The 16,632-nt window shown below is 42.0% G+C and overlaps 1 protein-coding gene across 2 annotated transcripts in view; it reads right to left on the bottom strand.

Moving 5' to 3' along the window:
- JAZF1 (JAZF zinc finger 1) overlaps positions 1-15,374 on the bottom strand; it is a 284,859-nt gene extending 269,485 nt beyond the window's left edge. Inside the window, exon 1 of one of the 2 annotated variants that reach the window (XM_074945734.1) lies at positions 15,150-15,374. In XM_074945734.1, coding sequence (XP_074801835.1) covers positions 15,150-15,264 — 115 coding nt within the window. In that variant the 5' untranslated portion in view covers positions 15,265-15,374. The remainder of the gene's footprint in view (positions 1-15,149) is intronic. The other variant, XM_074945736.1, reaches the window with a different exon arrangement.
- Positions 15,375-16,632: the final 1,258 nt, after the last annotated feature.

The following is a 16,632-nucleotide window of genomic DNA, read 5'->3' as shown; positions in this document are numbered from 1 at the left end:
AGCATATTTACACTGCAACACAAGATGCAGCATGGTAAGGGGGTGGGGAGTGGGGGGGGTTGGATAAGGGGCAGGGGATACCGGGGGCAGTCAGGGGACAGGGAGCGGGGGCGGTTGGATAGGTGTGGGAGTCCCGGGGTGGCTGTCAGGGGGTGGGGGTGTAGATGGGGTCAGGGCAGTGGGACAGGGGGCGTTGGATAGGGGTTGGTGTCTGGGCAGTCCAGGGACAGGGAGCAGGGGAGGTTGGATGGGGGCGGAGGTTCGGGGTGGGGGGGAGGGGTGTCAGGGGACGGGAGGGATTGGATAGGCATGGGAGTCCCGGGGGCCTTTCTGGGGGCGGGGGTGTGGATAGGGGTCAGAGCAGTCAGGGGACAGGGAGCCGGGGGGGTTGGATGGGGGTGGGGTCCCAGGAGGGGGCAGTCAGGCAACAAGGAGCAGGGGGGGTTGGATGGGCTGGAGGTTCTGAGGGGGGTGAGAAGTGGGAGGGGGCAGGGGCCAGGCTGTTTGGGGAGGCACAGCCTTCCCTACCCGGCCCTCCACACAGTTTCGCAATGCCAATGTGGCACTCGGGCCAAAAAGTTTGCCCACCCCTGGTCTAGATAATACATAGTCCTGCCATGCGTGCAAATTGACTGACCAAGTATTATTATTTTATCCACTACAATTGGTTAACAACAGTAAGAGTACCCTGATTGATTAATAATTAAATCACACAGTATTTAAATCATAAAGAGCTGCAGGAGACCATTCAAGAGCCATTTGCAGCTCGCGAGCCTCAGTCTGAGTATCACTGTGCTAGGGAAAGAGCCTCAGTCTGAGTATCACTGTGCTAGGGCAGAGTGCCACCTCTCCCAGTGTTTCCGTGTAGAAAGGAGACAATGCTGTAACATGCAGCTCCCTGAGAAAGAGTTGGGTTGGATGAAGAGTATCCATTAACAATGCAAGCAGCACTTTCCACGAATCACTGGGAGTCTAGCAAATAGAAATGCCTTAGAATCAGGAGTTTTCCTTCTAAAACAGTTGGAATTTTTAATAATGCACTTGCAGGTTCACATTTACAGAGAAAATACAGCTAGTGAGTCTTCCAGCATTTATGCAGATCATTAATTAATCTATCAGCTAATGCTCACTTTTACTATATCTGTTTCACTATTTTTAAATGCAACGTTTAAAATGTGCACAGCTCAGACAAAGCAATGGCTGATTTAGTTGTGTTTTAAAAAAAAAAAGAAAAAACCATGTGATTTATAACTCAGAATGGTATGAAAATTCATCCAAGGCTCAAATTCATCATGTAATGTCAACTTAGAGGCAAAAAATCAATTAAAAATCCAACTAGTCAATATTATGATATAAGAATGCCCCCACAAAAACCCCAGAGAAGCTAACTGTTCCAAATACATTTTTCATATTAAGATAATCACTTTGCTTTCTAAACTGAAATTTGCAAGTCAGTCCACCACATAAACTGGTGTCATTGATTATAGCAGAGAATTAAAAAAAAAAAAAAAAAAAAGGAAGAAGAAGAAATAATGAACAAGCAGTTTGGTTTAGGAACACTTTATTCTTAGGCAAGCTCATTAACTATTTTCCCCCCATTAATGATTTCACAAGGAAATATAAATACAGATATTAGATTGTTATTGTTAACATGGAGTGTGTATTGTTGTAGAACTGAAATAAAATGTTACACATGTATTCCAGCTCCTTAAGAAATGGAATACAGAAAGCAGCAATGGATAGACTAGTCTATGAAAGAGCAGACGCCAGGGGCCAGCCTGGTAAGCAGCTTACAGAAACAAACAGATTTGGCTTTTGAACTGGCAAGAATTCTCTCAGTCATGCAGGCATCAAAAATGTGGCCTGCAACAATGGCATTCAGTTGTCAAATAGGGAGCTCAAGGGCTCCTCAACATCTACCCTCACTTCCACAAACACAATAAGGAAACATGGCAGCAGCCTAAAGCCAAGTTGATGGCAAAGGTGTGGATCTCTGCATGCCACACATCACAAATGGTATCTAAGCACTCACAAAGAGATTCTATGGATGCACAATGACCATGAGGGTACGACTTCAGGAAATAACCTGGAGGAGACAAGGATACACTTGCCACATCAGTGACAGTGGTGGATGAGGAACCAGGCCTGTTCACTGAGGAGTGACGCTTCTGTCAGGTGGAATTCCATACCCTGGTTGTTTGCTGCGTGGAGGATGGGGATGGACTTCCACCATTACTGGTAGCTACTTTGACCCTTACATCAGCCTGCACTCTGAAGTACTAACACAACTGTCAGACCATGTGCCCTGCCCAAATACACAATAAAATCATCCTAGGAAAGATCATGCCAGATCTGTCAAGTCTTTGACTCTGCACCACAAAAGCAGCCTTCAGTAGCAGGTCCAAAAGGCTGTGCACTACTTATTCCTATCCTTATTATGCTTCTCCAACTTCTTCCCCTTGGACGCTTTACAAAGTGTGTCAGTGTTGCACACCATAATCTCAGACTTGATCGATGTTTTGGGGCTGAACACATGCTCAAACTCATTATAGAAATGACAGGTCTGCCTTCCCAATCTGGACATCCAATTATTGTCTCATACCTCATTAAGCTGCACTTCCACGTACTTAAGTTTTGTCCTGGCTCTGTGACAGACACCAGACTCAGTCAGACATGATAACACCTTGACCAGAAACAAGGTGTCCAGGCTGTGGAGTTCAAAGGAGACTTTACTCATAGCCTCAGACCAGAAAGCAAAGAAAGCCCTGCTTGTCTACCTTGAGATAGCTGGCAGCAAAACAACGGGGAGGCTTTTCTGTGACAAGCAAATGTTCAGATCCAAAAGTGGAGAGCAGTATGCACAAGAACAGAGCAATCTCACGGAAGTGAATGCTGATGAGGTGGTGTACATTATAGTTGTCTGAAGTGAAGGCAGGGTATTACATACAGGTAAAATGACTATCTGGATGGTTGCCCCAAAAAGGAGCAATCTTGTCTAGCGCGGTTGCTGAAGGTGGACAAAACGCTAAGACTAACTGATACAGCTACAATGCCCATGCTTCCCACCTACTTTAGCATTGAACTAATTCAGAATTAACTAGTTAGGGAAATTGCAACAGTCAGAAGCAGTCCTAACGTTGTCAGAAGCACTATTGTGTATGGACGTCATATGTTTCAAAAAAGTGTTCCACGTGCTTGAACTGATCCTGGAAATGCCAGCATTCTCTAGTGTGGGCAGATACAAGGAAAGGCTCACAAGGAGAAGGGAACACACAGGAAACCACATAATGCACTCTCCTCCCCGAAGCAGGAAACTTCTTGACGACACTAGACTCAAGCCCTAGGCCCTCCTCCTGGAGGGAAGCTGTGCAGATCCTAGAATCTACCCTCCTCCCTGGAAGCCTGTGCAGTCATAGGCTCTTCTGACATGCTATAACTGTTCCCTCCAAAGTGGGTAGAAGGCAAAAAGTTTATTGGAGCATTTTCCCACTGAACAACTGGCCTCTTATCTCCACCTTCCTAACCCAGGGGCCTGCTTTTGGACAGATAAATATCCATGGGTGTGAGAGTAGAAAGAAGAATCCTACAGACCCTCTCTCGCCCCTTCTGTCGCACCTGCCACAGTTCCACCTGCTTTTACCCTCCTCCATTTCTGGTAGTGGAAAGAAGTGTCAGGCTTTATCACAGCAGCTTGCCACCAGATCATCTTGCTTCTCCCACACTCTTCTGGATCTTGACAACTGTTTTTTATAACTACCATATCATCCTCTGTTCCATGTAAGCATATAGTGGGAGAGGCAATTTCTCCAGTAGTCCAGACTTAAGACATAGAGATCTTTAAGGATTAATGTCAATACTTTGACACGCATATGAAAGCAAATGCAGCCTTTAGTAATACACACTCTGCAGCTAGCACCAGCAACTAGGTGAACATCTGAATTCTACACCAGGTGAAGCTTCTAAATGGTCTTTCAAAGGCAGACTCATGTAAGGTGCATCATCCAAATCTACAGTCCAGGCAAGGATTATATCAGAAAGAAATGGCTGTAATAAAACTACCAGTCACAGGAAACAAAGTCCTTTTGTTTACAGGTGCCACCAAGTACATTATCTATCACAGAATGGAGCAAGGTTAATCTTCAGGTGCTCACACTGATATCAAATATGTATGCAGTACAATACTCTGTTTTCAAGGTTGTTTTTTCTGATTTCTGAATTATGAAAGTGATGTTGTTTCTATCTATGCCCAGAGAACAAGGTGATGAGTCCTCTGTAGTAAGCCTCTGAACACTCTCTCTCTCATTCCTTCTAGACTCTACTCAGGAACACAGCAATTCTAGTTCCTCCTCAAATATCATACCAAGACACAGAGAGAATATTAAAAGGCATAATCAACTTCTAAATTTTGGTCAGCCCAGGTAACAATATAATACTACATCAAAAATCAAAACTAAATCACATTGGTTCAAGTCAAGCACCACATTAATATGCTCATAGTGGTGCATTTTAGTGCGTATACGCGCCTCTGAATGATCAGCTACCAAGCATTAGGGCACCATCTGCATGGCCTTAGGTCAAGATTTCTACTTCCATTGTGCAGCAAATAAAAGGACCATGATAATAGTGGTATTCTGGGAATGCTGAGTACATACTATTAAAAGAGTTAATATCAAAGAACTAATTAAACCATGTGTAAGGATCAGAACTATTATTTTTCCATTCTACTGTACAATGAATTTTAGCTTTTTGAGAAAACAAGCTTTTTCAGAAGATTCAAGATAATCATATTTTGTACATAGAATAATTAAAACTAAACAACTAATATGCATCATTTAACTGCTCAGAGACCTCCTTTTAGGATCAAGGATTCATTTTATATGGCTGGTTTACCAGATGTACCCTTTATTTCCATCCGATCTATTAGTAAATAAAAAATAAATAAATAAAGTACTGCAGAATTCATATAAAGGCTGCTTACTCAGATTCTTCTCTCTCATATGATCTATTTACTATATTTTTAATACATACGAAGAAAACCAAACAAAAAAAATTAAGATTCTAATGTTTGTAGAAGCTAAGCACCATATTTCACAAGAGTATCTTAACAGGGAAACACAAACCTTTTCAGGACAGCTGTAAAATAAACAAAGTGGGTAGCTATCCAATGCACATATTTGTTTTGTAAAAAAAAATGCACTACAGTGTAACACAAAATGGTTCTGAGCACTTGCTTGGCTTTTTAGTGTATACATGTATAGAGGGATGACAAATAAGATTGATTACAGAGTTGAGGTAAAGGTGGATTAAGATAACATCCTTAGGTACCTCTGATAAGACTTTCACAATCAGATCCATATCAGCTTCTCACTCTCAGAAAACAGAACTGTTTTTAACTGGTGATCCTCTTTTTATATTCCATGAAGAAAAGACGAAGTGAAAGATGAAAAAGAAATCTTATGGGCAGCTGCCTGACCATCTTTATATTATTTGTCATAAGAGTTACAGCCTACCTTTAACAGTATCCTCACATTCTGTGTTTAGTAGGCATGATCCTTTCTATGTTTTTTCCAGGGAAGAGAAACACACTATTGCAAATTTTTTCAGATTATCTATTATCTATCTATGTTCTGTGCTAGTGCAATGTGGCATGAAGCCTTTGAGTTAAACTGAAGATGACATCAAACATTCCCTTGTCTAACCTCCAGATTTACTTGGATGCAGTATGTAAACGATGAACAGTCAATAGAGACTGTAGTACAGTATTCCTTCCTAGCTCAATTGGGGCCTATTCCAAATCCCACTGGAATCAATTGAAAGATTCCTATTGACTCTATAAGGGGCTGGTCAGGCTTTAAATCCATAAATCCTCGAAAGAAAAAAAAAATCAGACATTGCGACATGTTACAAATGTTTATTTTCATCTGCTTTTGCTGTAAAACACATAGATCAAATATTAAGCCATGAAAAAATCCCATCAATGGTATCCACAATATGAGAACACTTGTTACAGCAACAAAAATCATGTCATTGCATCTTTAAATAAAACAGCTCCATTAGCCTCCACGTGAATGGATGTAGAATGAATTTCTGACAGTAACAATATTTATATTTTACGATAATGTAAGGTCAAATCCTACATAAAACTCAAGGGAATCAGAGGTGGACCTGGAAAGCCATAGTTTGTTTGGATGTGATAGCATTTTTAAAACAATAACCCTTGAAAGCATGCAATGAAATCTGGTAAATATCTTTATCTGTATTTGATAACAAACAATAACTAACTAAAATATGAATATTAGTGGATTTGTCTGTGCCATTTTTATTGGATTGTGAACTGCATATAATCAAAATGTCTTTCCCATTGGCTTCTTTCATCACTGCCAATATAAATATGCAATATGTTGGAAAAAAATCAAGGTGGTTAAAACAGATGTCAAGGGGGTTTCATTCTATGTCTATTAACTTTGAAAAAGGTCACTGCAGTCATAAGCCAATAGCACTTTAGTGACCGAAGGATAATTCAGTGAATAATAAGGGACAATTACCTCCTCACTACATAAAGAATGTTCCCATTCTCTAGATACCATCACAAGCACCATGCAATTAAGGCTGAAAACAAACATCAGGATCTGCTTTGTTCCTCCTATATGCCTTCCCTTATTTTACTGACCAAATCAGAAGAAATGTTTGGGGTCCAGTTCTCCTCTCACACCAATGTAAAATTCATAGGTCCACTGACTATAGTTAGACCAGCATAAATCAGGAGTAACACAACTGAAGTATATGGAGTTATGCTACTGTAAACATTAGGAGAATAAGCCCTATTTACTATTCCTTATTAATTGTGTTGCAGTTGCAGATAGGTGCTCCAGTCATTATGGGGGCCCCTTTGGGCTAGACATTCTTCACACACAGAGGGTAAAAGTTTCAACAGTGTAAGTGACTTAGGAGCCTACATCCCAGTGAGTTTCACTCGATCATTCACAGAAATGACTTTCAATGTGAGTTAGACTTTTAAATCACATAGGTGCTTTTGAAAATTTGACCCATATTAAAAAGATGTTCCCTTGCCCCCAAAGAGCTTACTCTCTCGTTTTGCTTCATTCTTTCAAACTAGAAAGATAGCACATGATAGCCTACATCCCAGTGAGTTTCACTCGATCATTCACAGAATTGACTTTCAAAGGCTCTGTAGGCCTGGATGATTAAGACTATTGAGTGCATGTAAATAAGATTTTAAAAATACATTTTCAGGGCACAACACCCTGAACACAACACAATTTTTAATGCTCTCCTGAAATATAAGCCACTATGATATAAGGTATATGCCCAGTAACAGAACAAAAAAGAGTAATCTTCACCTAATGAGCGATCATCCAAGCTGAGGAAAAGAGGTGATTTAGTTTATTTTAAACATACTAATTCACTGACAGTACTTTTGACATAACTTTCAGTAGGTTGGATTGTTGTTTTTCTTTTAAGATCTCTCTTAGATAACAAAAGACTTTCTGACAAAGCAACTATGATTGAGGAGCAAATCCCCTAAATCTGCAGAAGCAGCTACACCCCTGCTGATCAGAATCACAAGTCAGTATCACTATTTAAAACATAGACAAAGCTTTGCCTGGGCCTCCCCTCCCCACACTCTTCAAAGGCTAAAGATTAGGTCCTTTAGAGATAATTGTATCTCCCACACCACCAGATGCAAAGATTTTGATTATTGATATAAGAATGACAAAGATTACAGCTATGGAAATACTGGACAGGGTGCAAACTTAATACAAATGTATCTTTAGTCTTTGTCCAGCATCATTATTAAGAATTATTTTGTCGATTAAAAGTATGAGATGTTGTTTTCCTAGTTCTTTTATATCAAGAGACTAACTACAATTATTAATATTTTTATAACAGGTATGTATGTTTGATTGTTGTTTTATTGCACACAAAGGCCCATATGTTCATGCAAGCTACATGGCAGAAAAAGTAGCAACTAACTACAAAACCTGCTTTTAATTTCTATACACTACACAAAACATCCTACATATGATGCTGCCATACTAACTTTCAATACAAAAATGATTTCACACAGCTGATGCACAAGAAGTGTGAGGAATCTCCAAAAATGAAAAACTGGTCATGACAACACCAGATGCTAATCTGTACATTACCCTGGGGGGGGGGTAAAAGTGTTACATTACACATATCTGATATTAAGTTAATGCTGTTCTGAACAGCAATACTGTACTATCAGCAGAATTCAGGTATTACCAATATATGTGTCTGTGGAAATCTAAGCACGCTGGGGCCATTAGCAAATGGCAAGGGTAGGTGGCCTTTGTGCCAAACTGCAGGGGCTCAGAAAAGATTCTTGCTTCTTTCATACACTGTGGTCCCCACTTCAGATCTGCATTTTACTGAGTACTCCACAGCTTCTTCCATGCAATATCTTAAGTTTTTCTCTTTCTCTACATTTATTGTTTCTAGCACCTGTTACTACCAAAGTGAGCATACAGCCCAAGTTGACCATTGTAAGTCCTAGTTTTGAGTAAGCTTTATGCACGCAGGTCATGGGAATTCTCTTTTCACAGACACCCCCCCCCCTTTTTTTTACCTCAGCTTTCTGGTCCTTGATTATAGACCCCTTTGCCTTAATGTTTCATTAGGGCTTGAAATTAATGAAGGCATTAGGATACAAAAATGATTAGCACAGTTGAACTTCAGAACTAACATACTTTCTTTTCCTTTGGTGAGCTACATATTAGAATATCCAGATTGATTTGTGCTTTCCTCTATCACTTTGAAAATATTGTGCCCAAATTTTTCTGCCTTCATTATGTCACTCAATTTCTCTTTTGCGGGTTTCTTTTTTTCCTAATAATTCCACTACTTAGTGTGACAGCTTACCCTTTTCCATTATCAATCCCAATGTTTGGGAACAGAGTAAAAATTTCCATTAAAAAAAAAGTTCCAGCTTTAAGTCTTGACAGTGAAAGACACCATATGAATATGGTGCTAACCAGGAGGACGTGCAGCAACACCGTGTTGTATTTTCTAGAGCAAGTTATACTGAATTATTCAGTTACTAGAAAGAAAAGGAGTACTTGTGGCACCTTAGAGACTAACCAATTTATTTGAGCATAAGCTTTCATGAGCTACAGCTCACTTCATCGGATGCATTGGATGCTGTAGGTCATGAAAGCTTATGCTCAAATAAATTGGTTAGTCTCTAAGGTGCCACAAGTACTCCTTTTCTTTTTGCGAATACAGACTAACACGGCTGTTACTCTGAAACCTGTATTCAGTTACTGTAAGTTGTCTATTTTGTGTGGCCTTAGTACAAGGAAAGGCTGAAAGATTCCCTTTTGATGCTTCAGAATCTCAGTTAAGTACTATATCATACAACCCTCACAAAGGAGAAGAATGTACTCAGCCTTGATTCTTCACTACTCTCCCCCACCACCCTCCCACAGAGGTAATCAATTTAGCACACAGTGTGATATCAGCACCAACCTGATCTGCACACTGGAGAAATAGTAAACTCGGGCCAACGGAAGCCATGAAGGTAAGAAAACTGATGCAATAAATAATATGAGTAAGAATTCTAACTGAATTTCTGTTTGAGCACCCCAAGACCAAAAGAGCATGATACTTGCACTGTTAAACCTTCAGGGAGCTAGTGTGCCATGCTCTTCTGGCTGGAGTTCAACTACTGAAAAGTGCTAGTAAGAAGTAGAATATGAAGAATCAAATCACAGAGTGCCAGTAATGTGACCTACGCAGTAGGCTTCAGCAACTGTGAGAAAACCAGAAGATGAAATTTAAATCTGAATCAGAAAATCATAATGAATTTAAGGACTGCTCTGCAAAATGAAAGACTGTATATAGTATTGTATCTGTTCCCTTACCACATATTCCTACCTTCCACAAAGCTAATACAATCGGATAGGACCACAGTATCGACCATGTCTCCTGTGGAATCTGCCATTCTGCTGAAGCCAAGCACCAAACATTTTATTTTCAGTCTTCCTGCCCTGCTGGGACCTACCTGTAGCTGCCCTTGACTCCCTGCACACTCCAAAACTGGAGTTAATTGGATTAGAGTCCATGCCCTCTGTGCCATTCCATGGATCAGGGAGCCACAGCTGAAGTTCAGCTTCTAGCCAGGGAGTAGGAAAGTCAAATGTGTGGATTAGTGAGCTGGACTGCCTGCATAGCAGCCAAACCCCAGGAGGCAGGGAGATGATCCCACAAAGCAGGCTACAACCCTCCCTTCCCCGCACCTTCCATCATCCCTGCTTCCTCGAACACATATGGTGAAGGAGGCTCTGAGTCTGGACAACATCATGGAAGCCAAAGCTGACTGGGTAGAGCCAGGTCATCTCAAGGGTATAAAAAAATCCTAGAAAATAATTACCATAGAAAATAATCATTGATGAATTTTACATTAATGAGTATTTTCATCTAGGAACTGTAGGTACGTGTGTTTGTGTGGAGGCAGAGGATGGGAATGAGGGTTATCTGTTATGGCGACAGAATAAGTTAACACTGTTATGGAATGGAGGGGTTGTTCCTTCAGAATTTGGTTCCACTGCAAATGGGGTCCCTTTGATAGGCCTGAGATAATTATTCTTGAGTAAGTCTAACCAACCCAGAAGGCTGCACTATACAGTCATAAAACCAGACTGTAGCATTGGGATGGGTCTGTGGCACCAAACAAGAGTTTAATTATTCTTTACCTGCCAAGCACAGAAAGAGATGGCAATCCTCCCAGCTCATCTGCACCAGTTATTTCATCTATCTTTTATGGCAGTTGCTTGCTGTAGGTACCAATTAATACATAAAGTTAACATTAAGGCTTTACCAAAAAAAAAAAAAAATCTATTGACAGACATCAAATTCTGTCACACTTGCATTCATGAATTTTGTATTTCTAAGTAAGTAAAGCAACTACAGAATTTCTCAAAAATGTCATCCACTGGCACTTGAAAATGATAAATATTAAAAGGGAATTTTGGTGCCAAAATATAAAGGCCAGTTTTTGCTATCCTTAATCACAGTAAGTTGTATCTTATTCTATGAATAATGGTGGCAAAAACTGATCTTACTAGTATTGAGGAATTAAAATACATTTTGTAGCTCCCCCCTTCCACATACAGTGCAAAATGATCAAATTAAAATAAATTATTTTGCTACTACACAAGATTCATTGTAACTCTATGAAAATATACACTACCAGAATTGTGTATTATGTTTAAGACCCCAGTGTTCCAATCTGACTCATATGGGCAGACCAATGGGATTCCATGTTGTAAGGATCCATTCACACAAAACAGATTGCAGGACCAAGTCTAAATTAACAATAAACCTTAACTGTTTGCATACCTATTACCCAGGACATTTTATTTAATTTTTTAAAATTAATAATACAATCAAATCTAATCCTATTGTATTTATTCTTATACAAAGTACAAAAGAAGTCTTCAAAATCATCATTTATTCTTAAAAGAAATATTACCATGTACTCTATATGTCCAAAATTAATCCCTTCCTGATTGTGCTGAGAATGCTTTTGACATATACAGAGAATATTATAGTATTATGCTCACAACACACACATCGTGAAGACATTCTCATAAGCCCCCATTTTCAGATGCTTATAACCTTTCAAAAAATTTCCCTTTCAGGTGAAATTTCTCATGACAAAATTGCAGAGTTTTGGAAAGTTCAGGAAGTTTTGTCAGGATTTTTTTCAAGCTGCTCCATGAGAGTACTGGGGTCTTACTCATGTGGAAGAGCTTTTAGGGTCTTAGTCTGAAAGAACTGTGACCTGTGTTCAATTTAACACATGTAACTCCCAATGACTTTAGTGGGGGTTGCATCCATATATCTTGAGGGTATAACAAAGTCAAACTAATCCCTGGCTTCAATGAAGTTGCAGTGACTTACACTGAGGTTGAATTTAACTCAGAATTCTTTACCAGGTAAGAATTTTTCCAATTGATTTTACTGACAACTTCAATAGGACGTATTTTTAAAACATCAAATTGGAAATCCACTTAAGATCCAATCTGCACCAAACTCAGCATGACAGACTTCTGAGCCCGTGCAGTGACTACCAGCTTCCATCAGGAAAAAAAAAAAACTTTTGACATATTTGTATAAAACTGATACAGAATAAATGTTATAGATGTTTGAAAATCACAAGCACTATAAGCGGTTTTCCACACATTTGGGTTATTTGTCTGTGTGATCCCATATGGAAGAACCTTCAAATAAATGTACTCAAAGCAATGTCATATCACATGCTCATATGAACGTATGTGTGGGTACTTAATCTTTGATCCATTGCAATTTTCTTTTAGAGAAAATAAAAGCATTACATACAAATATATATATTAATGTAATATTAATTTTAAATGCACAAATATTAGGAAATTAAGTGTATAGTTTCCTAAGGTAACTCAGCCTAATGTAACTTCCCCCTCATGCATATGAAATATTCTGTACAACTGTGTATCAGTGATTCTCTAATTACGGTCCACAGGCCGCAATCAGGTGGTATGTGGCTTCGTTTATAGTATGACTTCCCAACCTGGGAGTGCAAACAGATTCAAACGGGAATGGACTGTCATGACCACCTTCCCTTTATTTATGTCTAGTTGGGAGAGAAGTCCCAAAACGTTTTCCTGTTGTAACATGGCTCGTGATATGGGGAAAGGTTGAGAATCACTGGTTTATAGTATAGTATCAAAATGAGAATCCATTATAACAACACTGATTAAGATTATAACAAGAGTATACTATGTATTTTTCAGTTCGAGATATGGCGTGCTAAATCTGAAAGTTAGAGAATGGCTGCTGTATATGATTTTATCACATATATGTAAAAGTGTGTGGTTATGGAAAACATACCTTGGAATTTCCTGTTTTGCAATGTAAATCTCACCTATAACACTGTATTAATACAGTATTTGACACTCAATTTTAAGTCTAATTTTAAAGTTTATTACTTCATCAAAATTTCAATTATTTTTTTCAAATGTTTGGGCCTGCTTATTAAAGAAGTCATAAAATGGAACAGCATGTGTGTTTCATCATTGTATAGTAGCACGCTACTTACTTATTTTTTACTGAATCATAGCAAATCTAATTATTTACACCTTCTTTATAATTTAGTCCTCTTTCAGATTAAAACGAATCAGGATTCACTAACCTGTCAAGTTTCTACTTTGAAGAAAATTATATTTCTGACAGCTTAATTTACATTCTGTTAATAAAACACAGCAAAGCAGTTACACAGAAGGGGTAGCCTAAAAGTCACTGTAACACCCCTGTTAAATGGGACAACAAAAATAAGGTCTGATAACACAGTGTAATTTGTAGCTGTGTCAGTCCCAAGATATTAGCAAGACAAGGTGGGTGAGGTAGTATCGTTTATTCAACCAACTTTTGCTGGTGAGAGACACAAACTTTCAAGTTCTGTGTAAGCATGAAAGCTTGTATTTCTCACCAACAGAAGTTGGCCCAATAAAACATAAAAAGAAAAGGAGTACTTGTGGCCCCTTAGAGACTAACCAATTTATTTGAGCATAAGCTTTCGTGAGCTACAGCTCACTTCATCGGATGCATCCGATGAAGTGAGCTGTAGCTCACGAAAGCTTATGCTCAAATACATTTGTTAGTCTCTAAGGGGCCACAAGTACTCCTTTTCTTTTTGCGAATACAGACTAACACGGCTGCTACTCTGAAACCAATAAAACATAGAATCCCACCCACCTTTTTTTTCCCCTTGTGATGCATCAAGTGTATTACATTCTAGACAGCAATTAAAAAAAAATGTAGCGGATCTGCTAAACTTTTTTTTTTTTTAACAAAGTTTATTCTAAGAAAACTCCATGTACAGAAGATAGGCCTCATGTTTTATCTTTGGCTCACATATTAACCGAAAGATTTTTTTTTTTAACTTTTTCATAGTGTTAACTTTTGAATTTGCATAGCAAATCCGGGGTCATTCCTCACACATTCATACCTGCACGTAACTGCAAAGTGCTGTGCGGATACAAACCCAGGGGCACCCTCCCGGAGGCAACAGACTGACGAGTCATCACCCCACCTCCTGCTGCACAGTGCGCTGGGCATAATCCCTGCCCCCACTCCCGTCGGAGCGAGCGCAGGGCGGATCTTCCCGGAGAATTACTCGGGACCGTGGCATCCCAGGCAGGGGACCTGTTGAAAGCGCCTGTCTGATCAACACGCTGTCCCGAGGGGGGAGGGGGAGCGAGCTGTCCTACAGGTGATGACCAGACAGGCGCAGCGCCCAGCCCCACGCCCCACCGGCGGGACCCGGCTCAGAGGCCTGGCCGCGGCTCACCCGCAAATGGCAGCAGCAGAGCGCCGAGGAATCCCCACCCCGCGCTGCACCGAGGGGTTTCCTCCTTCCCCCGGCTGCGTCTCCTGACCCCAGGCGCGGCACCAGCCGCACGCAGACCTCGCCCTTGCCTCAGCCGCCGCCGCCGCCGCTTAACCTCCGCCCCCGCCGGCGGGGCCCTGCTCCACGCCCACCCAGCCGGCGGCCTCCCCGACACCCTTCCTCCCCGGAGAGGCGCCTTCGGGGCAGCCAGGCTGCAGCGGGCAGGCAGCGCCCGATCCTCCCCACCACACCTAGCAACAGCGCTGACAGGACGCAGCAGCAGCGAGGAGGAGGAGGAGGAAGCGGAATGGCTGCCGCGGCTCGCTCGCTCCCTCCCTCCCCGGAGCGCTGACAGCCAGAGCCGGGGCGGAAGCAGCAGGCGGCGTGTCGTGCCCGTCCTCCTCTTCCCCCCTCCCCGCGCCGCCTCCGGCTCGCCGCACTGCCTCCTGCCAAGGCAAACTAACTCCCCGCTGCAGCGGCGCCCAGCGTGGGCCCCCCCGTCCCCTCCCGCCCCATGCCCCCGTGTGCAGCCGCCCCAGCCTCCCCTCCCCACGCCTTGCCATGCCGCCTCCTGCACCTCACGCCTCCCCCCTCCCCCCCGAACACGCCCATGCCCAGTGTGCAGCCACCCCGGCACCTTCTCCCCCCGCCCTGCCCGTGCCCGGCATGCAGCCCCACGCCCCTTGCACATGCACCCCGCGCCCCAGCGCTGCGGGGGGTCCCGCTCCCGGCCACTCACCGATGTGGTTGTCCTCAATGTGCTCGATGAGCTCAGCCAGGCTTGGGAAGTGGAGCCCGCAGCCCCCGAACCTGCAGGTATTGGAGAAGAAGGAGGCGGCGGCGATGCCTGTCATGGTGTTACATTGAGATCCCCCTGCAGTGCCTGCTCTGCCAGGGCCGCCGGCGGCAGGGCGGAGAGAGGCGGGGGAAAGGGGGAACGGGACAGAGAGATGGAGAGAGAGAGAGGGGGTGGGGAGGAGGAGGTGGCCGCGGCGGCAGCAGCAGCAGCGTCGGGAGCGGCGGAGGGGAGGGACGGGCTGGGTGGGGGGGAGATGAGGCAGCCGCAGCTGGGAGGAGGGACCAGTGCTGCGCTGTAACAGCTGTGCTACCCCAGCAGCCACCGCCTCCAGCAGCAGCAGCAGGATCAAGGGACCCAGGCCACACTCATCACCTTATCAGGGGGAGACTTAGCAGCAGTTCACATAGATACTTCAGTGCTCAGAGGCTGTGTTATACAACAGAGAGGTGTGACTTCCAATGTGAAGTTTGGAGTGGGGAAATGTTACATTTGTTTGTAACTTTATTTAACTTTTTCCAGTAACACATTGGGGGTGGGGAATTAAAAAGAGCTCATTTTTGTTTGCCCCATAAAACCAATTTGCGATACTCTTAGTTGACTCCAACTAGTATCTTACACCATAATTAGCCTCACTTAAATCAGTGGGACTACTTGTGGAACAGGCTATGACTGCTTATTTTTACTAACAGTAGCATTATCTGGTTCACAGAGGGGGACCCACTGTTCCAATTCACCAAGTGGTATAAACCAATGGTTCTCAACCAGGGGTACACAGAGGTCTTCCAGGGGGTACATCAACTCATCTAGATATTTGCCTAGTTTTACAATAGGGTACATAAAAAGCACTAGCAAAGTCAGTATAAACTAAAATTTCATACAATGACTTGTTTGTAGTGCTCTATATACTAAACACTGAAATGTAAGTACAATATTTATATTCCAATTGATTTATTTTATAATTATATGGTAAAAGTGAAAAAGTAAGCAATTTTTCAGTAATAGTGTGTTGTGACACTTTTGTATTTTTGTCTGATTTTGTAAGCAAGTAGTTTTTAAGTGAGGTGAAACTTGGGGATACACAAGACAAATCAGACTCCTGAAAGGGGTACAGTAGTCTGGAAAGGTTGAGAGCCACTGGTCTAAGCAGTGCATTCACCTAAACCTCATACAATTCCCATTGACTTTACTGAATGTCAGCACCTAAAAGGTACAGAGCACCCTCAACCCCATCTCATTGGAGTTGAGAGTTCTCAGCTACTTGCAGAATCAAGCCTTTAGGCCCTGATCCTACAGACACAGGTGCTTGACTGTACTACTGTAAGTAACCGATTGAAATCAATAAGGCTATTCAAATTAATAACATTAGGCACATGCATAACTGTTTAGAGGATTGGAGTATGAAGGTCTAATTGGCACAGAATTT

This window comes from Natator depressus, chromosome 2 (assembly GCF_965152275.1).
Source record: "Natator depressus isolate rNatDep1 chromosome 2, rNatDep2.hap1, whole genome shotgun sequence".
NCBI lineage: Eukaryota > Metazoa > Chordata > Testudines > Cheloniidae > Natator > Natator depressus.
This window is presented reverse-complemented; position numbering and strand designations above follow the sequence as displayed.